At 40.9% G+C, this 23,525-nt stretch overlaps 1 protein-coding gene across 1 annotated transcript in view; it reads left to right on the forward strand.

The window, feature by feature from the left end:
- The window catches only part of Galc (galactosylceramidase), a 57,809-nt gene extending 46,489 nt beyond the window's left edge, over window positions 1-11,320 (forward strand). The window contains exons 13-17 of the mRNA XM_052185292.1: window positions 1,144-1,294; window positions 2,349-2,526; window positions 5,699-5,862; window positions 7,071-7,147; window positions 10,743-11,320. Coding sequence (XP_052041252.1) covers window positions 1,144-1,294; window positions 2,349-2,526; window positions 5,699-5,862; window positions 7,071-7,147; window positions 10,743-10,889 — 717 coding nt within the window. The 3' untranslated portion in view covers window positions 10,890-11,320. The remainder of the gene's footprint in view (window positions 1-1,143; window positions 1,295-2,348; window positions 2,527-5,698; window positions 5,863-7,070; window positions 7,148-10,742) is intronic.
- The last annotated feature ends 12,205 nt before the right edge of the window (window positions 11,321-23,525 follow it).

Below are 23,525 nucleotides of genomic sequence, written 5' to 3' on the forward strand. Positions count from 1 at the left end.
CACTGGGCCCAGTTTAGGACTGTGTGGCTCTCACTAACAACTCCCCCACGATTCGGTGACCTTGAGATTGGGGATCTGCCTTGTTTTGCTTTTAGTCCAGAGGCATACGGTGCTTGGTGTTTGGTGCTTTCTCAGGAAAGATTTCAAAGAACAAAGCAGCCCCAGCCAACACATTCCGGCATCTACTTGGCTTAATCTGATCGATTTTTAATAATGATTAATGTTAAAATGAGCTAGTCAGTATCAATGGTTAAGTACCCATTAGACCACTCTCTACCTGTATAATATTTTGCTAGAGATAACATAATCAGATTGCTTTCCCGCATAGGAATATTGTTTGGAGTTAATTCTGAGGCGGGATGTGGCATCAGACGATATCCATGGTTCTGTACCCATTTACCCTAAAGCAATGATGCGATGCTAAACCGTCTAATTCAGTGTAGACAAAACTTCTTAAAGTTTCCAAGGTGGTCAAGCTCAATGATCACATTAGTCATACGGCTTCAGACATTGCCAGAGGGCTATGAGTATGCACTGGAGAGTGCTCCCCCTGGCCACTGGATGACTGGATGAGGTGAACTCTGCAAGACCTTTAAAAACATCCTCAGAACATCCTCTGATGTATGTGTTGTTAGCCTCAAGGATGAGATGAAAAACCTAGAAAGGCTGACTTGCTAGGATCAAAACTCTGCCACAAAGCTAGCCTACTAATTGAAATTTAAACTGACCATATAATGAGCAGATTTTAATTTTTATTTCTTAATTATAAGATGTTTCTTGTGCTTAACAGCTGAGTCGTCTGTGGAGGTTTGTGGGTTCCTTTCTTTAGTTAAGCTCTGACGGAAGCGAGCAGGCTGCTGGGTTACAGTAACTGAATGTACCCAAGCTTTAGAGAGCTTATCGTGTAATGGAAGAGCAGGGCGACAGAGCAGGGTGACGGATAGACCTTCAGGCATCCTGTCATTGTCCCCCCAGTTTTATAGTTCTTTCTATAAAACATTATTTATACATGCTTCTAAAATACCCTTACAATATTTCTGGTCTTCCATGTTTCGGAAGTTCTAACAGGATGTCTGATTACACTTATTTCTTTCACGGCTCCTCAGTGCCTGGCCTTGAACATGGGGCTGTCTTCTTTTTCAGCTCCTTGACAGCAGTAGCAGTTTCACACTGGAACTGGAGGAGGATGAGATATTTACACTCACCACTCTGACCACAGGTCACAAAGGCAGCTACCCTCCCTCTCCCAAGTCGCAGCACTTCCCGACCAACTACAAGGATGATTTCAACGTTGGTAAGCAGTTTTAAGCAGGCGTGAGCTGTCATCCAGCTTCTGTAGAGGGAGGGCAGAGTTCTTCTTGTCGGACTGGATGAACAGTATCCCTTGGAGCAGAGGTTCTCAACCTTTCTAATGTCGCAATGCTTTAGTGCAGTTCCTCATGCTGTGCTGACCCCCAGCCATAACATTAATTTTATTGCTGCTTCATAACTGTAATTTTACTACTGTTATGATTTATAATATAAATATCTGATATACAGGATGTCCAGTGTGTGACCCCCCCTGAAAGTTTTGTTTGAAACTCCAAAGGGGTTGCGGCCCACAGGTTGAGAAGCACTGCTTCACCATTTTTTGGGGGTTAAAAGGTAGCTAGTGTTTCTAGCTCTTTGATGTGGATTTCTGTTTTTTTAATTCCAAAAGAAATGCAGACATCATTGTGAGGATGAAAGTTGTACTTCTAAGTTGTTCTGAGTGAAAGCTATGGTGTGGAAGTTAAACCACATCATGTCTCTATCTCTGTACGAGGGACTTGAGTGCATAACACAGTTATGCTATAGCGAGGGCTCCAACTCACGTGTGCTGGGGGTTATAGTCCAGCCTTCAGGTCTTTAGGAGGATCTGCTAGGATGTGGTTAGAAAAGCCTTGGTGGGTAGGTAACTGGGGGAAGCCATGTAGGCATGCACACGCATTGTGCTTGTATCTAGAGGCCCCAGCAAGAACAGCATTTGGTAGAATTGAAGGCTTCAAAGATGGGTCAGGTAGCTCTGTAATCTGCTCTCCAACTTGACAACTGTAGAAAAGCAACAGGGAGAGGATTAGCATTGCTGGCTAGTACCCTCGTGCAGGGCCAGCACTGCTGATTCCAACCAACATCTCTGGTGCAGGCATCAAATACATCACACACACACACACACACACACACCTAAACTTTGTTTGTTTCTAAGTATTATGTTTTAAAAATTAGTCAAGTGTTTCACAGTGTATCACAGATATCAGGAAGTGCTCTGGTAAGGGCTTGATAACCAGCTGTTGAGATACTAAGTGGAGGACTTTTTGTGTTCTGAACAGAGTACCCATTCTTTAGCGAAGCTCCGTATTTTGCTGATCAGACTGGCGTATTTGAGTACCACATGAATCACGAAGACCTTGAGCATCGCTTCACACTGCGCCAAGTCCTCAACCAGCGACCTATTACCTGGGCCTCAGACGCTTCCAGCACAATCAGTGTTATAGGCGATTACCACTGGTGTGTGAGAGATGTCCTCAGTGTATAAGCTTGTGATTTGGGGTACATTCTGACTGAAGAGGTTCCAATAGACCTTCTCCTGTCAAGAACCTAATAGGCGGTGGGTCATAATTATGTGACCTCAAATGCTCAAATTAGCTTCCATGTCGTTCTTTAGATTATTCTAGTTTGAAAATAGTTGCGGTCATAGAACTTGAACTTTAATGGGAAAACTGAGGATTTCTGGCCCTGATTATCGTTTAATGCTTATTTGCTGGCCTTGTGATTTGAATGCTTTTAGTTTTACCAGACTTGATTTGTTGGGCTGGTGTTGCCACCTGCTGGTCAAACAATAAAATTACACTGCCCTAGCTAGTGAAGGAAGCTACTTAGACTAGCTTTACTTTTTTTTTTTAATTGTTTTTATTACTTTGTTTTACAGTCCAGTTGTTATCTCCTTCCTGTTCACCCTCCCACAATTCCTCATCTCATTCCTCTTCCTCTGTGTATCCAAGAAGATGAGTCCCCCAGCCCCCAGGCTTCCCCACTCCCTGGGGCCTCAAGTCTCTTGAGGGTTAAGCATATCTTTTCTCACTGAGGCCAAACCAAGCAGTCCTTTGCTGTATATGTGTCGGAGGCCTCATACCAGCTGGTGTATGCTGCCTGGTTGATGGCTCAGTATCTGAGAGGTCACAGGGGTCTGGGTTAGTTGAGACTGCCGGTCTTCCTGTGGGGTCTCCCTCCTCCTCAGCTTCTTCCAGCCTTTCCCTAATTCAACCACAGGGCTCTCTGATTGGTTCGGTGTAAGTATCTGCCTCTGTCTCAGTCAGCTGCTTGTTGGGCCTCTCAGAGGGCTGCCATGCTAGGCTCCTGTCTGTAAGCACACCATAGTATTAATAATAGTGTCAGGCCTTGGAGCCTCCCCTTGAGATGGATTCCAAGTTGGGCCTGTCACTGAACCTCCTTTACCTCAGTTTCTTCTTGATTTTTGTACTTGTAGTTCTTTTAGACAGGAAAAATTCTGGGTCAGAGTTTTTGACTGTGGGATGGCAACCCATCCCTCCTCCTGATGCCCCGTCTTTCTACAGGAGGTGGAAATTTCCTCTCCCCACTGTTGGGCATTTCTAGCATACTTTGTGCTCAGGCAGCCTAGAAACTCCCCTGCACTAAAGCAGCCCCACACCTCTGTGGCTAATTTCCATGCGACTTGGTGTTTTAGTTTTACCCTGTTTTTTTTCCCAGTGTTACATCCTCTATTCAGGCAGTGAGATTTGTTCAGAGTCACACGGATGTCATGCCTGCTGCTGTGGGCTGCCCAGCATATGTAAAACATTTACATGTAAACCGCTCACAGCTGATGCACAGTGCTCAAACTTGTAGGTTGAGAAAGCGAGGTTCTGGAATAAGATAGCATCCACAGTTCCATTTCATGTAGGTGGCAGAACTGTGACCTGGCCTCTCTGGCTCAGTGGTCTATGCCAGGAGCCTTGCTTTAATGGGTCTGTCAGAGGAAGACAGGAAAGACCAGTTGTGTGCAGGGCTGCTTTAGTAACATGATGAGGCCTCAGAACTGCTGTGCCTCAGAACCCTGCCTCAGCCCTGGATCTTGTTGAGAACCAGTATGGTAACTTGAGCACGAAGGACAGTCTTTGCTGAGGAGACACGTAAGAATTTCTGTCTCATTTGTAAGCTTTGGTTGTGATGCAAAGATCTCCACAAAATAACGTCTCGTCTTCTTGTTTGCAGCTTAATCCTCCATTATATGTGTGTGCTCTCTCTCCCTCTCCCCCTCCGTTCCTTATTCCCTCCCTCCCCCTCTCTCCCTCTCTCTTCCCCTCCTATATGTGATAAGGTTCAGCTGTGCAGAATTTACTTAAGAAATTCCGAGGAATGTAAAGGACACACAAGGATCCATTATCTCCCTACCTCATGTACAAAACAGATGTCTTGGTGTCCTTAGTCTTACTTTAGATAAGTTGAAGGATTTGTTACCGACAGTGTACACGTCTTCCCTGTGTGTGTGTAGATGCTGAGTATGAAGTGGTTGCTTACAGGGACGATAGTGTAGAGTGACAGTATTGTCTCAGAAGGACCATGCGGTGTCTGGCAACATCTTTAAAGGGAAAGCAGCCTGGAGCAGAGCTTGTTGTAATGGCCCTGATGGTTCCTGCTCGGCAGATTCTTTCCCTACCCTTGATACATTCCAGTGGACCAGTGAACCCAAGAACAGTGCTTTGCTGCATCTGTAGAGAATCGGGCAGAAGCCTATGCCGTGTAAAATGCTTCTCAAAATGAGACTTGTGGACCAGCATCCTCATATCATCTGGGAAGTTTAGATATGAATATTCAAGGGCCCACCTCAGACCTACTGAATTAGGCACTGGAGATGGTACTATCAGGCTGAGTTACCAAGCCTTCCATTATATTTCAGAGGTCTTGCTGCAGAATCAGAACAAAATACTGTCTATCTGCACACTTTTTGAGATTTATTTTTTATGACTATGGGTGTTTTTCCTTCATGTATGTTTGTGTGCCATGTGTGTGCAGACCTGGAAGAGCCCATACAAGGCACTGAGATCTCCTGAAACTGGAGTTTTAGACAGTTGTAAGTCTCTCTGTGAGTGCTGAGAGTCAAACCAGGATCACCTGGAAGGGCAGTCAGTTCTCTTAACTGCTGAGTCTTAGCTACAGCCCCCAAACTGACTATCATAGTAGAGTTAGAATTTAGAAGATCTTTATTCAGGCATTTTTAAATCCTGATAGGTGTAAATTATACTATGGTCTCAAAGTAGCTTAAGTTTTGCAGACATCTCTTCATGGGCTGCATGCTTCCCTTTGATGGGAATGTAAGTAAACCTTTCTGTTCACAGTCACTATAAACCACCTTTATGCCGTGTATAAATGTCTCCTTCAATGTCACACTTGTGGGGTGACAAGAAACATGCTGTTAAAACGCCTCATAAATATTTCCCAGTAACTCACTCAAAGAACCAACGAAGTTGATTTATTTAAGCATGTAAAACGTGAGCAGTCATCAGTGAGAATTCTTGAGGCCCATCCTTGCTACAAGCTTATGATGTAGCAAGTCACTCTCACAACTGAAGATCGGAGGCATTCGCTATGATGGTCCATGCTGGTGCTAGATTATGGTATAACTGAACGGGACGATGTAATCTCCTCTTTGATTCTGTAGGACTAACATGACTGTACAGTGTGACGTCTACATAGAGACCCCTCGGAGCGGCGGTGTATTCATTGCTGGAAGAGTGAATAAAGGTGGTATCTTGATTAGAAGTGCTACAGGAGTCTTCTTCTGGATTTTTGCAAGTGGCTCTTACAGAGTTACAGCTGACCTGGGTAAATGACGTGTTTTCATGGGTCGTAACTTACTTTGAGCCTGTCTAAGTGTCTGTGTCTACTGGGATGAATTTCAACATGTGCTGGCAAGTACTAGGCAACTCAGAATCATAGCTACTTGATTTGTAAGGACAGGGCAGCGCAGTAAATGAGAAAATAGCAGTAGAAAGGCCTTTAGGGCATTCTGGGCATGAGGTGCTGTGAGGGGAAGATTTGTGAATAACCAGGTGAAGGGGAGACTGGAGAAGAGCACTCTGAGGAGACACTGGACTAAAACGTTGGTGCTCATAGAAGTCAAAGTGGAGTCTCTTAAACTGGAGAGCTCCTCTTTGCTAATATACGTGACACTAGGAAAGAGTTTGCCTTTCCTCACGGGCATGGCTCAGGAGCACTGGCCTATGCAGACCTGCCCCCAGTGCAGGGTTGACACTGAAAGGCACCTAGCTCATGACCGTAGTGACACAAGCCCCTGAGGTGGTAGCTTCTTGATCTTCAGCCTCTTGACTTAACTCCTGTATTAGTCAACTCCCCCTCCCCACCCCACCCGATCTGTTGTAAAGATTTCTGCTCTTTGCCCTAGCTCTGTAAGTAAAGTATTAAAGAGGTAACAGGTGGTAAGATGTCCAGGACGTACCTCACTGAGTTTTTGATCCAAAGCAGAGCTAGAGACATGAATTGACTTTTCTTGAATCCCCAGAACTAGTTAGTAGTAGAATTTGAACTAGGAATTTCAGACTGCATCCTCAGTCCCCACTGTTGCAGTTTTAAATCATCTGCTCCTGGGTTTCTTCCAGCATTCAAATGTCATATGCGCAAAATTAGTGTATTCTCTGTCCATTGTAAGTCCACGCACATGTGAGCAGATCCACTCGCTGGCAGTCTTTTTCAGTCTTAGGCTGCTCCGACCACATGTAAGTTACCCATGGGCTTAGATGATAATATATCAGACTATAGTTGGAAGGTTTATCATTCATTCTGCTCTGAGTGTACATATGTTCTGTGGTTCAGAATAGAATCCTAATACATGCTTGTGTAGTGTGTAGCTGGGTAAGGGGTTTTCCTTTTAAATCAATTGTAGATCTAGAAATGAAGGAACAACTGTTATATTAGTTATGTATAGGTGCCATTTACAAACCTCCCTGGGTTGCATGATCCTAGGATTTAGGTCTTAAATGGAAGCCAGTTGATACATTGGTTTCCTGTTACAGGTGGATGGATAACATACGCTTCAGGACGTGCTGACATTACAGCTAAACGATGGTATACGCTCACCTTAGGCATTAAGGTGGGTATTGCTGATGAGACAGAATGGAGATAAAATGTTTGTAACTTTCTAGAATTTTCTGTTGTAAAACAAATGTAAGGATGTGACAAATGATGAAAAGAGAGAGTCTGCTGCAGTCATCAAATATCCATCCAGAGCACGAAGGTGCATGCCATGGACTCTCATGGGGACCAGGAGTTTACTTCTGAGGCCAGCATTTCTTTTTTAACTTTGTTTTTGCCTTTTAAATTAAAGAGTGATTAGTCATGTCAACAAGTGAATTATGGGTCTCAGTGTTGATGAACCAAGAGTGTAAATACAACTTTCAGGAGTGTGCAGAGTCATGAAAGCTTATTTCTCATTGTTTAGAATCATTGCAGTGTAAGCACAGTTGATGAGAGTGGGGTGTTGAAGTCTCCTTCTGTTATTGTGTGGGGATCAGTGTGTGCTTTGAGCTTTAGTAAAGTTTCTTTTATGAATGCGGGTGCCCTTGCATTTGGGGCATTGATGTTCAGAATTGAGACTTCATCTTGGTAACTTTTTACTTTGTTGAGAATGAAGTGTCCTTCCTTTTTGTTTTTGATACCTTTTGGTTCAAAGTTGATTTTATTCAATAATAGAATGGCTACTCCAGCTTGTTTCTTGGGACCATTTGCTTGGAAAATTGTTTTCCAGTCTTTTACCCTGAGGTAGTGTCTGTCTTTATCACTGCCATGAGTTTCCTGTATGCAGCAAAATGTTGGGTCTTGTTTACATATCCAGTCCAGTCTATGTCTTTTTATTGGAGAATTGAGACCATTGATATTAAGAAATATTAAGTAAAAGTGATTGTTGCTTCCTGTTATTTTTGTTATGAGAGGTGGAATTGTATTCCTGTGGCTGTCTTCTTTTGAGTTTTTGGAAGAATCTTTGGAAGAAGATTACTTTCTTGCTTTTTCTACGGTATAGTTTTCCTCCTTGTGTTGAAGTTTCCTATTATCCTTTGTAGGGCTTAATTTGTGGAAAGATACTATGTAAATTTGTTCTTGTCATGGAATATCTTGGTTTCTCCATCTATAGTAATTGAGAGTTTTGATGGGTATAGTAGCCTGGGCTGGCATTTGTGTTCTCTTAGGGTCTGTATGACATCTGTCAAGGATCTTCTGACTTTTATAGTCTCTGGTGAGAAGTCTGGTGTAATTCTGATAGGTCTGCCTTTATATGTTACTTGACCTTTTTCCCTTACTGCTTTTAATATTCTTTCTTTATTTTGTGCATTTGGTATTTGGATTATTATGTGATGGGAATAATTTCTTTTATGGTTCAAACTATTTGGAATTCTGTAGGCTTCTTGTATGTTCACAGGCATCTCTTTTTTAGGTTAGGGAAGTTTTCTTCTGTAATTTTGTTGAAGATATTTACTGGCCCTTTAAGTTGTAAATCTTCACTCTCTTCTATACCTATTATTCTTAAGTTGGATTTTCTCATTGTGCCCTGGATTTCCTGGATGTTTTGGGTTAGAGACTTTTTGCATTTTGCATTTTCTTTGACTGTTGAGTCAATGTTTTCTATGTTATCTTTTGCACCCAAGAGTCTTTCTTCTATCTCTTGTATTCTGTGTTGATGGTTGCATCCATGACTTCTGATGTCTTTCCTAGGTTTTCTATCTCCAGAGTAGTCTCCCTTCCTGATTTCTTTATTGTTTCTACTATATTTTTATATCTTGGATTGTTTTGTTCAATTCCTTCACCTGTTTGGTTGTGTTTTCTTGCAATTCTTTAAGGGATTTTTGTGTTTCCTCTTTAAGGGCTTCTACTTGTTTATGTGTGTTGCCCTGTATTTCTTTAAGGATGTTATTTATGTTCTTCTTAATGTCCTCTATCAGCATCATGAGAAGTGATTTTAAATCTGAATCTTGCTTTTCTGGTGTGATGTGGTATCCGGGACTTGCTATCGTGGGAGAACTGGGTTCTGATGCCAAGTAACCATGGTTTCTGTTGCTTATGTTGTTGCGCTTGTCTCTAGCCATAGGGTTATCTCTAGTGCTACCTGTACTCACTGTCTCTCACTGCAGCCTGTCCCTCCTGTTATCTTGGTTGTGTTAGAACTCCTCAGAGTCCAGCTTTCTTGGTGACCCTCTCCTGAGATCCTGGGTATAAGTATTCCTGGGATTCAAGGTGCCTCTGGGATCCTGAAATCCTAGTGTGACCAAGCTTCTGAGATCCTGTGATCCTATGATCCTGGGTGTGTAGAGCACCTAGGAGTCTAGCTTCCTCTGGGTGTTGTGGGACTTGGTGCGGAGCAAGCACCCAAGGTCTGCTCAGGGCACTGGCTCAGACTGGAAGGGGCTGCTCTGATTTTCTAATTGGGGAAGTTAGAGGAGCTTGCCAAGAGAGTGATGCTTGAGGGTAGATGTAAATGAGGCAGAGAGCAAGCTGAGTATAAAAGGCTGCTGGTCTGGTCTGGGTAAAGGAGCAGCTGGGGCTCCAGGATGACTGGGGCCTGGGAAGTGGGTCCAGGAGGCACTGTGGCCCTCAATGGGACAAACTATATTTAATGTGATTTAGGTGTGTGTGTGTGTGTGTGTGTGTGTGTCAGAGGATGTCCAGGAAGTGCTTTGAGATGGAGACAACTGGGTAGGTGTGTTGTCAGAGGCATCGGCTTCACATTGGGCATTAGGTGACTTGGATTCAATTCCTGGCTCCTCTGGAAAATCTTTGACATGGAATTTTAATCAGCCCAAGCCTCAGTGTCTCCATCTATAAAATTAAAGAGAATTACATTATCATTTTGAGACTGAAAGATTTGTGTTGGGTTTTGGCCTGATGGTTTGACTCTCCAGGTTCTTTATCTTTTGATAGTAGCCTGCTTTATGTGACTAGCTGTAAACTTACTTGGGGTACTTTTGAGTGTGCTCCTAGTGTACTACAGAAGTGGTAATAAAAGTTGAGATGTCTACTTTACTGTGTCCCAGACAGTGAGGGATATTTAATGGCCACTTTCTGAGAAAGGCATACTTGATTTCTTTCCATCGTTAGGAGTAAATCACACTTCATAGACACTTCCCTCTTCCTTCCACTTTACCCCCATTGTTCTGTTTAACCCGTGGCTGCTACTTGTCTGACGTAAGGGTAGGCATTCCATGTGGCTCTGTAGTGACAAAAAGAGCTAATTCCTCTCCTGGCTGAGCACATAGTCCTTAAGTAGACCTTGTGGACATAGCAGTTTGCAGCAGGTGTTTGGGCTCTGGCAAACTGGAGGTATCTCTCCACTCAGCCAAAGTCCCAGTGTCCCAGTGTGTTCAGCAACTGAGTTATTCTCATGGACTTTTGCCTGAAGCTTCATAATACTATAAAATATTATGGGCTTATCTTTTTGTTTTGATTTTGGATGGAACATCAGGAAATATCGAGAGCTCATGTATTTGGGGAACTGTTTAAACAGGTCCTTCTTTCAGAAAAAAAAAAAAATGGTCTATTTCAGGCGTTTGCTGAAACACACAAAATTGTATTATATAGTTCTAGGCTTCCAGTGAGAGACACGAGACATTTGATCCACTAAGTGGTTGAGATGTGCTCTTAAATAGACTTCAGAGCATCATTTCTGTTTTCAAGAGACACATTTCTTTCCCCAACAGGGTTATTTCGCCTTCGGCATGTTGAACGGCAAGATCCTCTGGAAGAATGTCCCGGTGAAATACCCAGAGCACGGCTGGGCTGCGATCGGGACGCACACCTTCGAGTTTGCGCAGTTTGACAACTTTCACGTGGAAGCTGCTCGCTAGGCCCTCACGGGGCGGGGCGTCGAGACATGATTTGGATTTTCTGTTTTTGATTTTGGTTCAGGGCCAATTCTGATTTTGATGGATCTATATATGAGCCTTTGAGGCTAACAATAATAGGGGAAATAGCACATTTTTGCTGGATCCTGTGAAAGATTTATTTAGAGCTGATTCCAGAGCGGATGTAGGTAGTCTTTGGCACTGTCTGTGGTAGCGCTTAAGGCCCACTGTTGGCCAGTCCCACCCTTCAGGAGTGCTCCAGGTGGTTCTGGCCTTGTAGCCGTGTACTAATACCGAGGTGCTCCCTCCATGTTGTTTGTAAATGATCATGCAGATGGCTGGGACCACAGAGGCGTTTTTGTGAGCTCTAAGGATGTGCTTCCTTAGAAACTGCTGAGCGCTGAAGCAAGTACTTCAGCTTGCGGCCCTCCCTTCCTCCCCTCCATCTCTCTCCCACCCCACCCCCCTCTCCTTTCCCCCTCCCTGGTTCCTCCCTCCAGGATAATTATTTTAGAATTGTGTGAGATAATGATGGGATGATTTGGAAATGACCTCATTAATAAACTAATACCAAAGCCATTTTAGTAGTAATAAAAAAACAACCAGATGAATTGGGTTGTTTGTACTTTTTAACTATTTGTCTTCCAACATTTAAGTGTGATCACCCTTATAATTGCCTTGAGAACATTTCCCCATATGAGCCAACGCTGCAGGTGAGTGTGGCCACTTCTCTGTTCATTTCTTGTGCCTTTTGCAGTGCGTCCTCACAAGAGGCTCTGACCGCAGCTGAGCACCAGTGACTGTCTTCGTCTGTCAGTGCGTGGCAGGAGGGGCCACTGAAGCTTTAACTAGCTCACAGATTTGGATCATCTGATGTTTTTGGATAGATGCACTCATATTCCCAGTGTTTATATTTAAATGTTGTTAAGCGTGTTCCTCATTACTGTGATTTATGTAACATTGATGTAACTCTTAGAAACAGATCAATTTTCCATGAGGGTAAGGTGAATTCTGGAATTCTTTATAAGGAACAATTACTCATCGACTTATCTGTGCTCTGTGGGAATTTGTAGTGCTCCAACCTGGGCAGAAGAACAGTGAGGTCTGTATTACTTTCGAAATCCTGAAACCAAGGCTAAATAATTTACTGTTCAGATTTTAAATTATTTTTGAAAAGTAACATCAAGTATAATTTATATATTATAGAACATTCCCATTTTAAGTGTATAACTTGTTTTGATAAATGTAAGCATTCCCTTGTAATCCACACTCCAGCGAAGCTATTGAATATTTGCATCACTCCAGAAAGTTCTCTGTTAACACCTGTACAATCAGTTCCTCTCGCTCCTAATTTCAAGCAACAGTGATATCTCTGTTGCCAAAAAAAATTATTTGTTTTGAAAGCATGAAAGTGACAGGATCCACTATGTACGCTTCTGAATGGGTGTTTTCCATCAGCGTGATGCTGTAAGATTTGTTCAGAGTGTGAGATGTTGCCAAAGTGGTACACTGCTCCTTATTTCTGAGGAAACCACATTGAATGGATGTACGACAATTTGGTTTTCCATCTCCTATTTTTATGAGATTAAAAATAAAAGTCATAACAGCACTAACATACAAATCTTTGAGAATTTGCATTTATTTCTTCTGGACTAATGAGGGGAGAGAGATTACTAGCTCTTGTGTTAAGATTTGTTTAACTTCATAAGAAACCACCACTGTTCCTCAAAATGGTCCTGTGATGTTACATTCCCATCAGCATTAGCATGGCAGATGCTGTGCAGTGTGTCTGGAATAGGTTAAGATTTCTGCACATACAATTATGTCATCTGTGGCCTTGCTTCCAACCTCCTCCCCCCCCACACCCAAGCGGGTCTGCTTTGTGCCGAGGTCTCTGCCTTTGTGCTGGCCGGAGCGGTCAGGTCCATCACTGGGAAGCATTAAGGGCATATGATCCATTCTAGGAAGAATGTCTTTTCCCGTTAGTGTTAAATCCTAGCTTGTTTCTTTACCCCCTTCTCTTCTGTTTCTTTACTATCTTTAGATCCCTTTATCTATGGGAAGTTTCCTCTGTTCCACTTTTCTGAGATTTTTTTTTAAAAATATAAGTAGGAATTAGATTTCTTAAATACCCCATTTGATGAGATAATTGTATGTTTATCTGTTTATGTACATATTTTACTCTTTTATCTGTTGTTGTATATAGCATTGTCTAATGTCCAGATATTAAACATCTCTGCAGTCCATAGATATGTTCCCCACCCTGTCTCTACATTGGTGGATCTCAGTTACAAGCTTTGGAGTATTTGCATCTGTGCCCATGTGCAGTATTGCCCCTGTTTTATTTAATTATATCTTTGTCTGGTTTCAGCTACAAAGTGAGTGGTCCCTTCTAAAATTAACTGGGAAATGGTCTCTCTTCCTTGTTTTTCTTTTTTCTTCCAATACTCTGTGAGATTCTTAAATCTTAGAATTCATAAGTTCTCTCAGTCAGGGTCCAGACAAAAGACAGAAGACAGAAACCACACCAGAAAAAGAAAACAAAAATAACACAAAGGATGATAACTAGACACCTGAGATAAACTACTAAGAAGTAAAAGAGCTAACGGATTTGAAGAATCCGTTGGGCCAGGCAGTCTGTGTCTGCCATCCCAACACCCAGGAGGCTGAGTGTGATTTAAAGGACACCTGTGCTGCAGAGTAAAACACTGCTTCATCCCTACCCTGTCCTAAAAAAAAACAAAAAACAAAACAAACAAACAAACAAACAAAAACCAAGGCAAGAAAGGCGTCAGTAGAGACCAGCTACTTCCTTGGCTGTGGTAGCTTACCAAGGACACAGCAGAGGGCTTTCTCACAGGCTCTCCCTGAAGCCAGTTTAACTTCAGCCCTGAAGTTTGCTGAGATGCATGCTGGAGCTGGCAACTAGGAAATTCGATTTCTGGAAAAGACACAAGAATAACAAAGGGCCAAACACTTAAAATCTCTGAAATGTGTTAGAGCATGTGTAACGCCGACAGTGCATTTACGCAGAACAAACTTGAAAGGGAATGGTAGTTTATTCTGGAGCAAAACATGAATGACTCCAACCCAGAAACACACATTCAGGCCATCCCAAAATCATGCTTCTCTGTGGGAAGCATTTTCAGGAAGGTCTTATAGTAACAAGACAACAATGAATGTTCTTTTAAAGACGAATTGATAGCATCCATAGATGTGTAACAGCCAGGAGACCCAACTATGGGTCTCAGCCTGTTAGCTGATGACATTCTTGATTTCAGTCAGTGGAAGTCATGGGCCTGTTCATACAGTCTCAAAAGGATTTTATTAAGGCTTACAAGGATGTTAAGGTCAACAGAGTTGTCAATCAGTTAAAGGGTAAAGATGGCCCAAGATAGTTTGATTCTAAACCTGCAATATTCCAGCTCTCCATAGTTAAAAAAATTCTAATCAGCCAATCAGCCTTGGAGAATCTATAACATAGATGATATTATTCTATAAATCAGTTCTAATATCTCATTTAAAAAGTCCGATAACTTCTCAAGAAAATCTCTCTCGGGAAGTCCACACCTACTCATGGGTGTGTATTATTATATTTCCAAGCTCTTCTCTTTCTGAATGGCAGTATCTAAAATTTATGTTATAGGAGTTGGACAGATGGCTCAGAGGTTAAGAGTGCTTATTGATCTTGCACATGACCTGAGTTCGGTACCCAGTACCGACATCAGGTGGCTTATGACCACCTATAATTCAAGTTCCAGGGGATATAACACCTCCAATGTCTTAAGGCTCCTGAACTTAGGTGTATATAAGCCCCCCCCACCCCAAAATCCATAAGAGGGGAATTGAGTGACTTTAGGAAGACTTCTAGATCAGTAAGATGGCTCTCTCAGCCACAGTCTCCATTGTTTCAGTTTAATCAATGGTAGAAAGTTGTCTAGCCTTATTTCTTTTCAGGAAATTTTACAAATCCCTCCCATTTGAGAAACAGGACGTTCAAGTAAAGGATCGTAAGTTCTTGCTGTACCACTTAGACTATTTTTTAGCAGTGAATGGATTTCTTTCCACTCTTAGTGTCTTGAAATACTATCAGCAGGCATTTATTGAGAATTAGTTTGTAAGCTCCATGGAAACAGGGATTGAGTTTGATTCCATGCAGAGCCATATATGTAGTATCTAGCATAGCTCCTGATAATTATTGAAGAGGCCACAAATGAGTAGCTTTTGGTAGGCGTCTTAGTTACTATTCTATTGTGAAGAGACAACACCAGCTAGGCAACATATAAAAGAAAGCATTTAATTGAGGCTTCACAGTTTCGGAGGGTGAGTCTTGCATAAGGTAAGCAGGCATGGTGCTAAGGCAAAAGGTAAGAGCTTACCAGATCCATACCTATGCGCGAGGCAGAGAGAGAAAGAATGGGCCTGGTGTAGACCTTTGAAACCTCAAAACTCATTTTCAGTGATGTGCTTCTTCTACAAAGCCGCATTTCTTCCAACAAGGCCATACCTCCTAATTCTTCCTTAAAAAAAGTTCCACCAACTTGGGAGCAATCATTCAGACATATCAAACACTCAAATATATAAGCCTATGGGGTTATTCTCACTCGAACCTCTACAGATGGGTAAATGGGGTGTTTATGAGGTTGCAGACATCCTATGCTAAATAGGAACTCCCATGTGTTCTGTCATTTCGGACCTGTAACAACCTCACAAATCAGGCAATGGTTGCAAATAAAACTCACTCCAACAGCGTGTTGGAGTGCCGGCACCTGGATAGGATGGCTGGATTCCTTCCTAGATTACCAGGGAAGCTGGGAAACTGCCTTTGATTATCACGTGAGATGTCTAAAACTCTTATTTTTTTTTTTTTTTTGCAGAATATAAATTTATTTTTCTAAGATCGATTTTTTTGAAATATGAAATAGAAACATTTTATGAAAGAATTGAAGATTTATGTGGAAAATATTTCTGATAAAATTGTAGAAAAATGTAGAAAAACATGTTAGAATTGAAGATTATCATGGAAATTTTTATATAGATATAATAAGGGTAGGCATAAAAATATCCCTAAGTTGATTGAAAGTGGAATTATAAACATTTTCTGGTAAACTTGAAGATTTACATGGAAAATATTTCTGATAAAATTGAAGAAATATATAGAAAAACATGTTAAAGATTATCATGGAAATTATACAGATAAAGTGATAGGCATAAAGATAATTCTAAGTTGATTGAAGGTAGAATTATAAATATTTTCAGATAACATTGAAGATTTACATGGAAAATATTTCTGGTACAATTCAAGAAACATAGAAAAACATTAAAATTGACTATTTCATGGAAAATTTTACATATTAAGTGGTAGACATAAAAACTGTACATTGAACGTGGAATTAGAAACATTTGTGATAAAATCAAAGATTTACACTGAAAATATTTCTGATAAAATAGATGAAATATATAGAAAGATATTAAAATTGAAGATTATCATGAAAAATAATGCAGATAAAATGGTAGACATAAAACATTACTAAATTAATTAAAAGGGGAATTACAACATTTTCTGATAAAATTGAAGATATACATGAGAAATATTTCTGTTAGTCTATGTCTTTTTATTGGGGAGTTGAGTCCATTGTTGTTAAGAGATATTGTTGTTAAGAGATATTAAGGAATAGTGATTGTTGCTTCCTGTTATTTTTTATGTTATTTTTAAGTTTGTGTAGGTATCTTCTTTTGGGTTTATTAGAAGATTACTTTCTTGCTTTTTCTAGGGTGGAGTTTCCCTCGTGTTGGCATTTTCCATCTATTATCCTTTTTAGGGCTGGATTTGTGGACAGATATTGTGTAAATTTGGTTTTTCGTGGAATATCTTGGTTTCTCCATCTATGATGATTGAGAGTTTTGCTGGGTATAGTAGCCTGGACTGGCATTTGTGTTCTCTTAGGGTCTGTATGAAATCTGCCCAGGATCTTCTAGCTTTCATCTTCTCTGGTGAGAAGTCTGGTGTGATTCTGATAGGTCTGCCTTTATAAGTTACTTGCCCTTTTTTTCCTTACTGCTTTTAATATTCTTTCTTTGTTTAGTGAATTTGTTTTGATTATTATGTGCTGGGAGGAGTTTCTGTTCTGGTTCAGTTTGTTTGGAGTTCTGAAGGCTTCTTGTTCGTTCATGGGCATCTCTTTCTCTAGGTTAGGAAAGTTTTCTTCTATAATTTTTTTTTGAAGATATTTACTGGCCCTTTAAGTTGGAAATCTTTGCTCTCTTCTATACCTATAATCCTTAGGTTTGGTCTTCTCATTGTGTCCTGGAGTTCCTGGATGTTTTGGGTTACCAGCTTTATGCATTTTGCATTTTCTTTGACTGTTGAGTCAATGTTTTCTATGGTATCTTGAGCACCTGAGGTTCTTTGTTCTATCTCTTGGATTCTGTTGTTGATGCTTGCTTCTATGACTCCTGAATTCCTTCCAAGGTTTTCTATCTCCAGAGATGTCTCACTTTGTGATTTCTTTATTGCTTTTACTTCCACTTTTAGATCCTGGATGGTTTTGTTCAGTTCCTTCACTTGATTGTGTGTTCCTGTATTTCTTTAAGGGATTTTTGTGTTTCCTCTTTAAGGGCTTTTACTTGTTGACTGATGTTCTCCTGTATTTCTTTAAGGGAGTTATTTATGTCTTTCTTGAAGCCCTCTATCAGCATCATGAGATACGATTTTAAATCCTACTCTTGCTTTTGCCATGTGTCCTTGATTCCCGTTGGAAAAGTTCTTGTGCTGCCTTTCGCCATCTGGTTATCTCTGGTGCTAGTTGGTATTGTCTCTGGCTGGAGTTTATTCCTCCTGTGGGCCTGTAAGCCTGTGTCCTTAATCCTCTGAGCTCAGAAGTGAAAGCACTGCTGGGAGATCTCTCCTGGTGGGCTATGCACAGAAAGCTGTGGTGTCTCCCAGGTCCCTGGTGCAAATGGCTGCAGGAAGACTTCTGTCTCAACTGCTCCACTGATCTTATGCCCTATGTGCTCCTAGCTGTTCCCTTCCAGAGAGAAGGTAGAGATCTCACCTCTGCACTCAGAAGTGAAAGCTCTGCTGGGAGATCACTCTTTCCTGGCCTGCTGCGCACAGAAAGCTGTGGAGTCTCCGGGCTCCAGTCTGTTGTCCAACTCTCCAACAACGGTCAGCAGCAGCTTTGAATGGAAGATCTAGCAGTTGCTCAATCATACAAAGTAAGCAGGGGAAGGAGAAAGATTGAGAGGCTAAAACTGTTCTTAAATAGGAAGAATTGTGTATATGCAAGTGCACCACACATGTTATGTGTGCATATGTTTGTACATTCATATGTGTGCATGTGCATTTGGGAGTCAGAAGTCAGCAGCAGGACATCGTCTTTACCTTTTGTTTGTTTTTGTTTTTGTTTTTGTTTTTTTGAGACAGAGTATCTCTGAACCTGGAACTCATTGATTTGTCGGGGCTATCTTGTCAGCAGCTGTAGGGATCTTCATGTCTCTGCCTCTTCAGTGCTGTGGTTACCGTATGTACTGCTGGACCTGGACCTTCACATGGGTGCCAGGGGTCTGAATTCAGGACCTCACCTTTATGTGACGAGTCCTTTACTGGCTGAGTGCATTTTCCAGTCCAAATAGGAGGGATTTAAAAGTCTGTCTGACCAGTTGGCATATTATCAAGCACAAAATTAATTTTATAAACAATGGGAGAAAAAAAATAGAAGGCTTGCATTTAGCTAGAGATACTTGGGTCTTTTGGGGTATATGGGTGATTCTAAGTGATTAAAAGTTAATAAAAAAGCTTACATTATATCTTTTTGTAGATATTGTTTTTCTTTTTTAAAAAATTAATTAACTAATATTCCAAATGCATCCCCCCAGTCTCCTATTATACAGTCCCCCCCCAATACTCCTTCCCTTCTATGAGAGGGTAGCACACCCCCTCACCCCCTGTCCCAGTTTCCCCTACCCTGGAATATCAAGTCTCTGAGGAGTTAGGCACATCCTCTATCACTGAGGCCAGACAAGGCAGCCCTTTTGGGGAAGGGATACCACGGTCAGGCTGCAGCTTTAAGGAGACACTCTACTCCTGTTGTTGGGAGACCCACATGGAGACTGAGTTGCACATCTGCTACATATGAACTGAGGACCTCTCTCCAGCACTGTAAGTTCTTTGATTGGTGGCTCAGTTTCTGTGAGCTTCCAGGGGTCCAGGTTAGTTGACTCTGTTGGTCTTCCTGTGGGGTTCCTATCTACTTCAGGGCCTTCAATCCTTTCTCCTAACTCTTCCACAAGAGTCTCCAAACCCCATCCATTGTTTGGCTGTGGGTATCTGCAACTGTTTTAGTCAGCTGCTAGGTAGAGCCTCTCAGAGGACAGTTATGCTAGGCTCCTGTCTACAAATAACAGAATCATTAATAATGTCAATTCTTGGTGCTTACTCAGAGAATGGGTTTCAAGTTGGACCAGTTATTGGTTGGCCATTCCCTTTTGCACTGTCATCGCCCCTGTGTTTTGTTTTGTTTTTGTTTTTTGTTTTTGCTTTTGCTGGACAAATTTTGGGTCAAAAGTTTTTTGGCTTGATTGGTATCCTTATCCTTCTACTGTGGGTCCTCCCTAGCTACAGGAGTGGCCTCTGCAGGTTACATGCCCCCACTGTTACGCATCTAGGATGAGGTCACCCTCATTGATTCCTGGGAGCCTTTCCCATCCCAGGTTTCTGGATCTTCCTACAGATTCCCCCTAAACCCCCAGCCACAGCAGGTGTAGATTTCCACCCATTCTGCTGGCCCTCTAGGCCTCTCTTGTTTCTCCCCACACCTGTTCTTGTCCCCCCATTCTCCTCCACCTCTTCTCTCCTGCCCAGTTCCCTCTGTTCCTCTGCCTCCTATGACTATTTTGTTGACCTTTCAAAGTGTTATTCAAGCATCCTTGCTTGGGCCTTCTTGTTTAACTTCTTTGGGTCTGTGGGGTGTAGCACGGGTATTCTGAACTTTTGGGGTAATATCCACTTATCAGTGAGTACATACCAAACATGTCCTTTTGGGTCTGAGTTACCTCACTCAGAATGATATTCTCAGGTTCTATCCATTTGCCTGCAAAATTCATGATATCCTTGTTTTAATTGATGAATAGTATTCCATTGTGTAAATGAACCACATTTTCTGTATCTATTCTTCAGTTGAGGGGCATTTGGGTTGTTTCCAGTTTTTGGCTATTATAAATAAGACTTCTTTGAACATACTGGAGCAGGCGTCCTTAGGGTATGGTGAAACATACCATAAGGGTATGTTTCTTTGGGGTATATGCCCAGGAGCAGTACAGCTGGGTCTTCAGATAGAACTATTTCCAGTTTTCTGAGAAACTGCCTGCTTGATTTCTACAGTGGTGGTACAAGTTTGCATTCCCACCAGCAATGGAAGAGTGTTCTCCTTGCTCCGTATTCCTGGCAGCATGTGCTGTCTCTTGAGATTTGAACTTCGCCATTCTGATTGGTGTAAGATGGAAACTCAGGGTCACTTTGATTTGCATTTCTCTGACGACTAAAGATGTAATTTTATATATTATAAAATATATAGTATGAATTATATGTTATATAAGTATATAGTATAAAATAATATTTTATATTTCTTGTGGCTATTGTGAAGGGCCCTCCTCCCCCCGCCATTTTTTTCTCCGTACTTTTACTGTTTGTGTAAAGGAGGACTACTGATTTCTTTGAGTTAATTTTATATCCAGACACTTTGCTGAAGTTTATCATCTGTAGGAGTTCTCTGGTAGAACTTTGGGGTTGCTTACATATACTATTATATCATCTACATAGTAATACCTTGACTTCTTCCTTTCCAATTTGTATCCTCTATTTCCTTTTGCCGTATTATTGCTCTAGCTAGAACTTCAAGTACTATATTGAGTAGATAAGGAGAGAGTGGGCAGCCTTGTCCTGTTCCTGTTTTTAGTGGGGTTGTTTCAAGTTTCTCTCCATTCAATCTGATGTTGGCTTTGCCTTGCTGTATATTGCTTTTATTATGTTAGGTATGGGGCTTGAATCACAGGTCTCTCCAAGACTTTTACCACGAAGGGGTATAGATTTTGTTGAAGGCTTTCTCATCATCTAATGAGATGATCATGCAATTTTTGTTTCACTTTGTTTATATAGTGAATTATGTTGATGGATTTTTGTATATTGAACCATTCCTGCATCCCTGGGATGAAGCCTACTTGATGGTGGTAAATGGAGAATTTTATTGAGTATTTTTGCATCAATGTTCATAAGCAAATTTAGTCTGAAGTTCTTTCTTTGTTGAGTCTTTGTGTCTTTTAGGTTCCAGGGTAACTGTGGCATCATAGAATGAATTAAGTAGTGCTCCTTCTGTTTCTATTTCATGGAATCATTTGAGGAGCATTGATATTAGCTCTTCTTTGAAAGTCTGATAGAATTCTTCACTAAAACCATCTGGCCCTGTTCCTCCCCATCCCCTTTTATTGGTTGGGAGACTTTTAATGACTGCTTCTATTTCCTTATGGGACAGTTTAGATAGTTTACTTAACTTAACATTGATATATGATATCTGTCTAGAAAAGTCATTCATTTCATATAGATTTTACAGTGAGGTGGAGTACAGGCTTTTGAAGTAAAGCCTAATGATTTTTGAATTTTCTTAGTTTCCATTGCTTCCATTTTCACTTCTGATTTTGTTAATTTCGATATTGTCTCTGTGCCTTTTAGTTAGTTTGGCTAAGGTTTTGTCTATCTTGTTGATTTTCTCAAAGAACCAGCTCTTGGTTTTGTTAATTCTGTTTTATTGTTTTCTTTTTTCTAATTGATCAATTTCAACCCTGAGTTTATTTCCTGCCACCCCCTCCTCTTGGGTGTATTTGCTTCTTTTTGTTCTAGAACTTTCAGGTGTTACTTTTAAATTGTTAGTATGAGATCTCTCCAATTTCTTTATGAAGGCACTTAGTGCTATGAATTTTCCTTTTAGCACAGCTTTCATTGTGTCTTATAAGTTTGGGTGTGTTGTGTCTTCATTTTCATTGCATTCTAGAAAGTTTTTAAGTTCTTTATTTTTTTTCCCTTGTCAAGTGATCACTGGATAGAGAGTTGTTCAGTTCCATGAATGTTGTTTCAGTTGTTAAAGTCCAGCCTTAATCTGTGGTATTCTGATAGAGCACCGGGGGCTATTTCAATCTTCTTATATTTATTGATGCTTCATTTGTGCCTGATTACATATGATCAATTAAGAGCCGGGAAGTTGTGGTATAATCCCACAACTTGGGAGGCAGGCAGATTTCTGAGTTTGAGGCCAGCCTGGTCTACAGAGTGAGTTCCAGGATAGCCAGGACTACACAGAGAAACCCTGTCTCAAAAAATCAAAAGAAGTTTTTGTTTTGGGGTGAAACGTTCTGTAGATATCTGTTAAACCCCATTTGACTCATAACATCTGTAAGTTTCATTGTTTCTCTGTTTAATTTCTGTTTTGATAACATGTCCATTGGTGAGAGTTGGTTGTTGAAGTCCCCCACTATTATTGTGTAGGGTTCAATGTGTGATTTGAGCTTTAGTAATGTTTCTTTTAAGAATGTGTGTGCTGTTGCATTTGGGGCATTAGAATTGAAACACCATCTTGGTGTATTTTTCCTTTGATGAGTACGTAGTATCTTTTCCCATCTCTTTTGATAACTTTGGATGAAAGTCTATTTTATTAGATATTAGAATGGCTACTCCAACTTGTTTCTTGGACCTGTTTCCTTCGAAATCCTTTATTCCGCCCTTAACTCTGAGGTAGTGTCTATCTTTGTTGCTGAAATGTGTTTCTTGTATGTAACAGAACAATGGATCCTGTTTTCATATCCATTCTGTTAGCTTGTGTTGTCTTATTGGTGAGTTGAGTCCATTGATGTTGAGAGAGATTAATGACCAATGATTGCTTGTTTCTGTTATTTTGATGTTGGAGGTGTTACTGTGTAATTCTCTTGGTTTTACTTTGAGATAGTTAATTTCTTGTGTTTTCTTGGGTGCAGTTCCCTCTTTGTGTTAGAGTTTTCATTCTAGTATCCTCTGTAGGGCTGGATTAGTAGAAAGATATTGTTTAAAGTTGCTTTTTATTGGAATATCTTGGTTTCTCCATCTATGGTGATTGAGAGTTTTGTTGGGTATAGTAGTTTAGGCTGACATTTGTGGGCCCTTATGGTCTGCAAGATGTCTGTCTAGGATTTTCTGGTTTTTAGAGTCTCTGTTGAGAAGTCAGGTGGAATCCTGATAGGTTTGACTTTATATGTTATTTGGCCTTTGTCCCTTGTAGTTTTTAATATGCTTTATTTGTTCTGTATGTTTAGTATTTTGATTATTACATGGTAGAAGAATTTTCTTTTCTGTTCCAATCTATTTGGTGTTCTGTAGGCTTCTTGTATGTTTGTGGCCATCTCTTTAGGTTAGGGCAGTTTTCTTCTATGATTTTGTTGAAGATATTTTCTGGCCCTTTGAACTGGGAATCTTCATCCTCTTCTATTCCTATTATTCTTAGGTTTGGTCTGTTCATAGTGTCCCAGATTTCCTGGGTATTTTGAGTTAGCAAACACCTGGTATTTTCTTTGATTGATGTAACTGATGTGTCAATTTTTTCTGTGGTATCTTCTGCT

This window comes from Apodemus sylvaticus, chromosome 6 (genome assembly GCF_947179515.1).
Source record: "Apodemus sylvaticus chromosome 6, mApoSyl1.1, whole genome shotgun sequence".
In the NCBI taxonomy this organism is placed as follows: Eukaryota; Metazoa; Chordata; class Mammalia; order Rodentia; family Muridae; genus Apodemus; species Apodemus sylvaticus.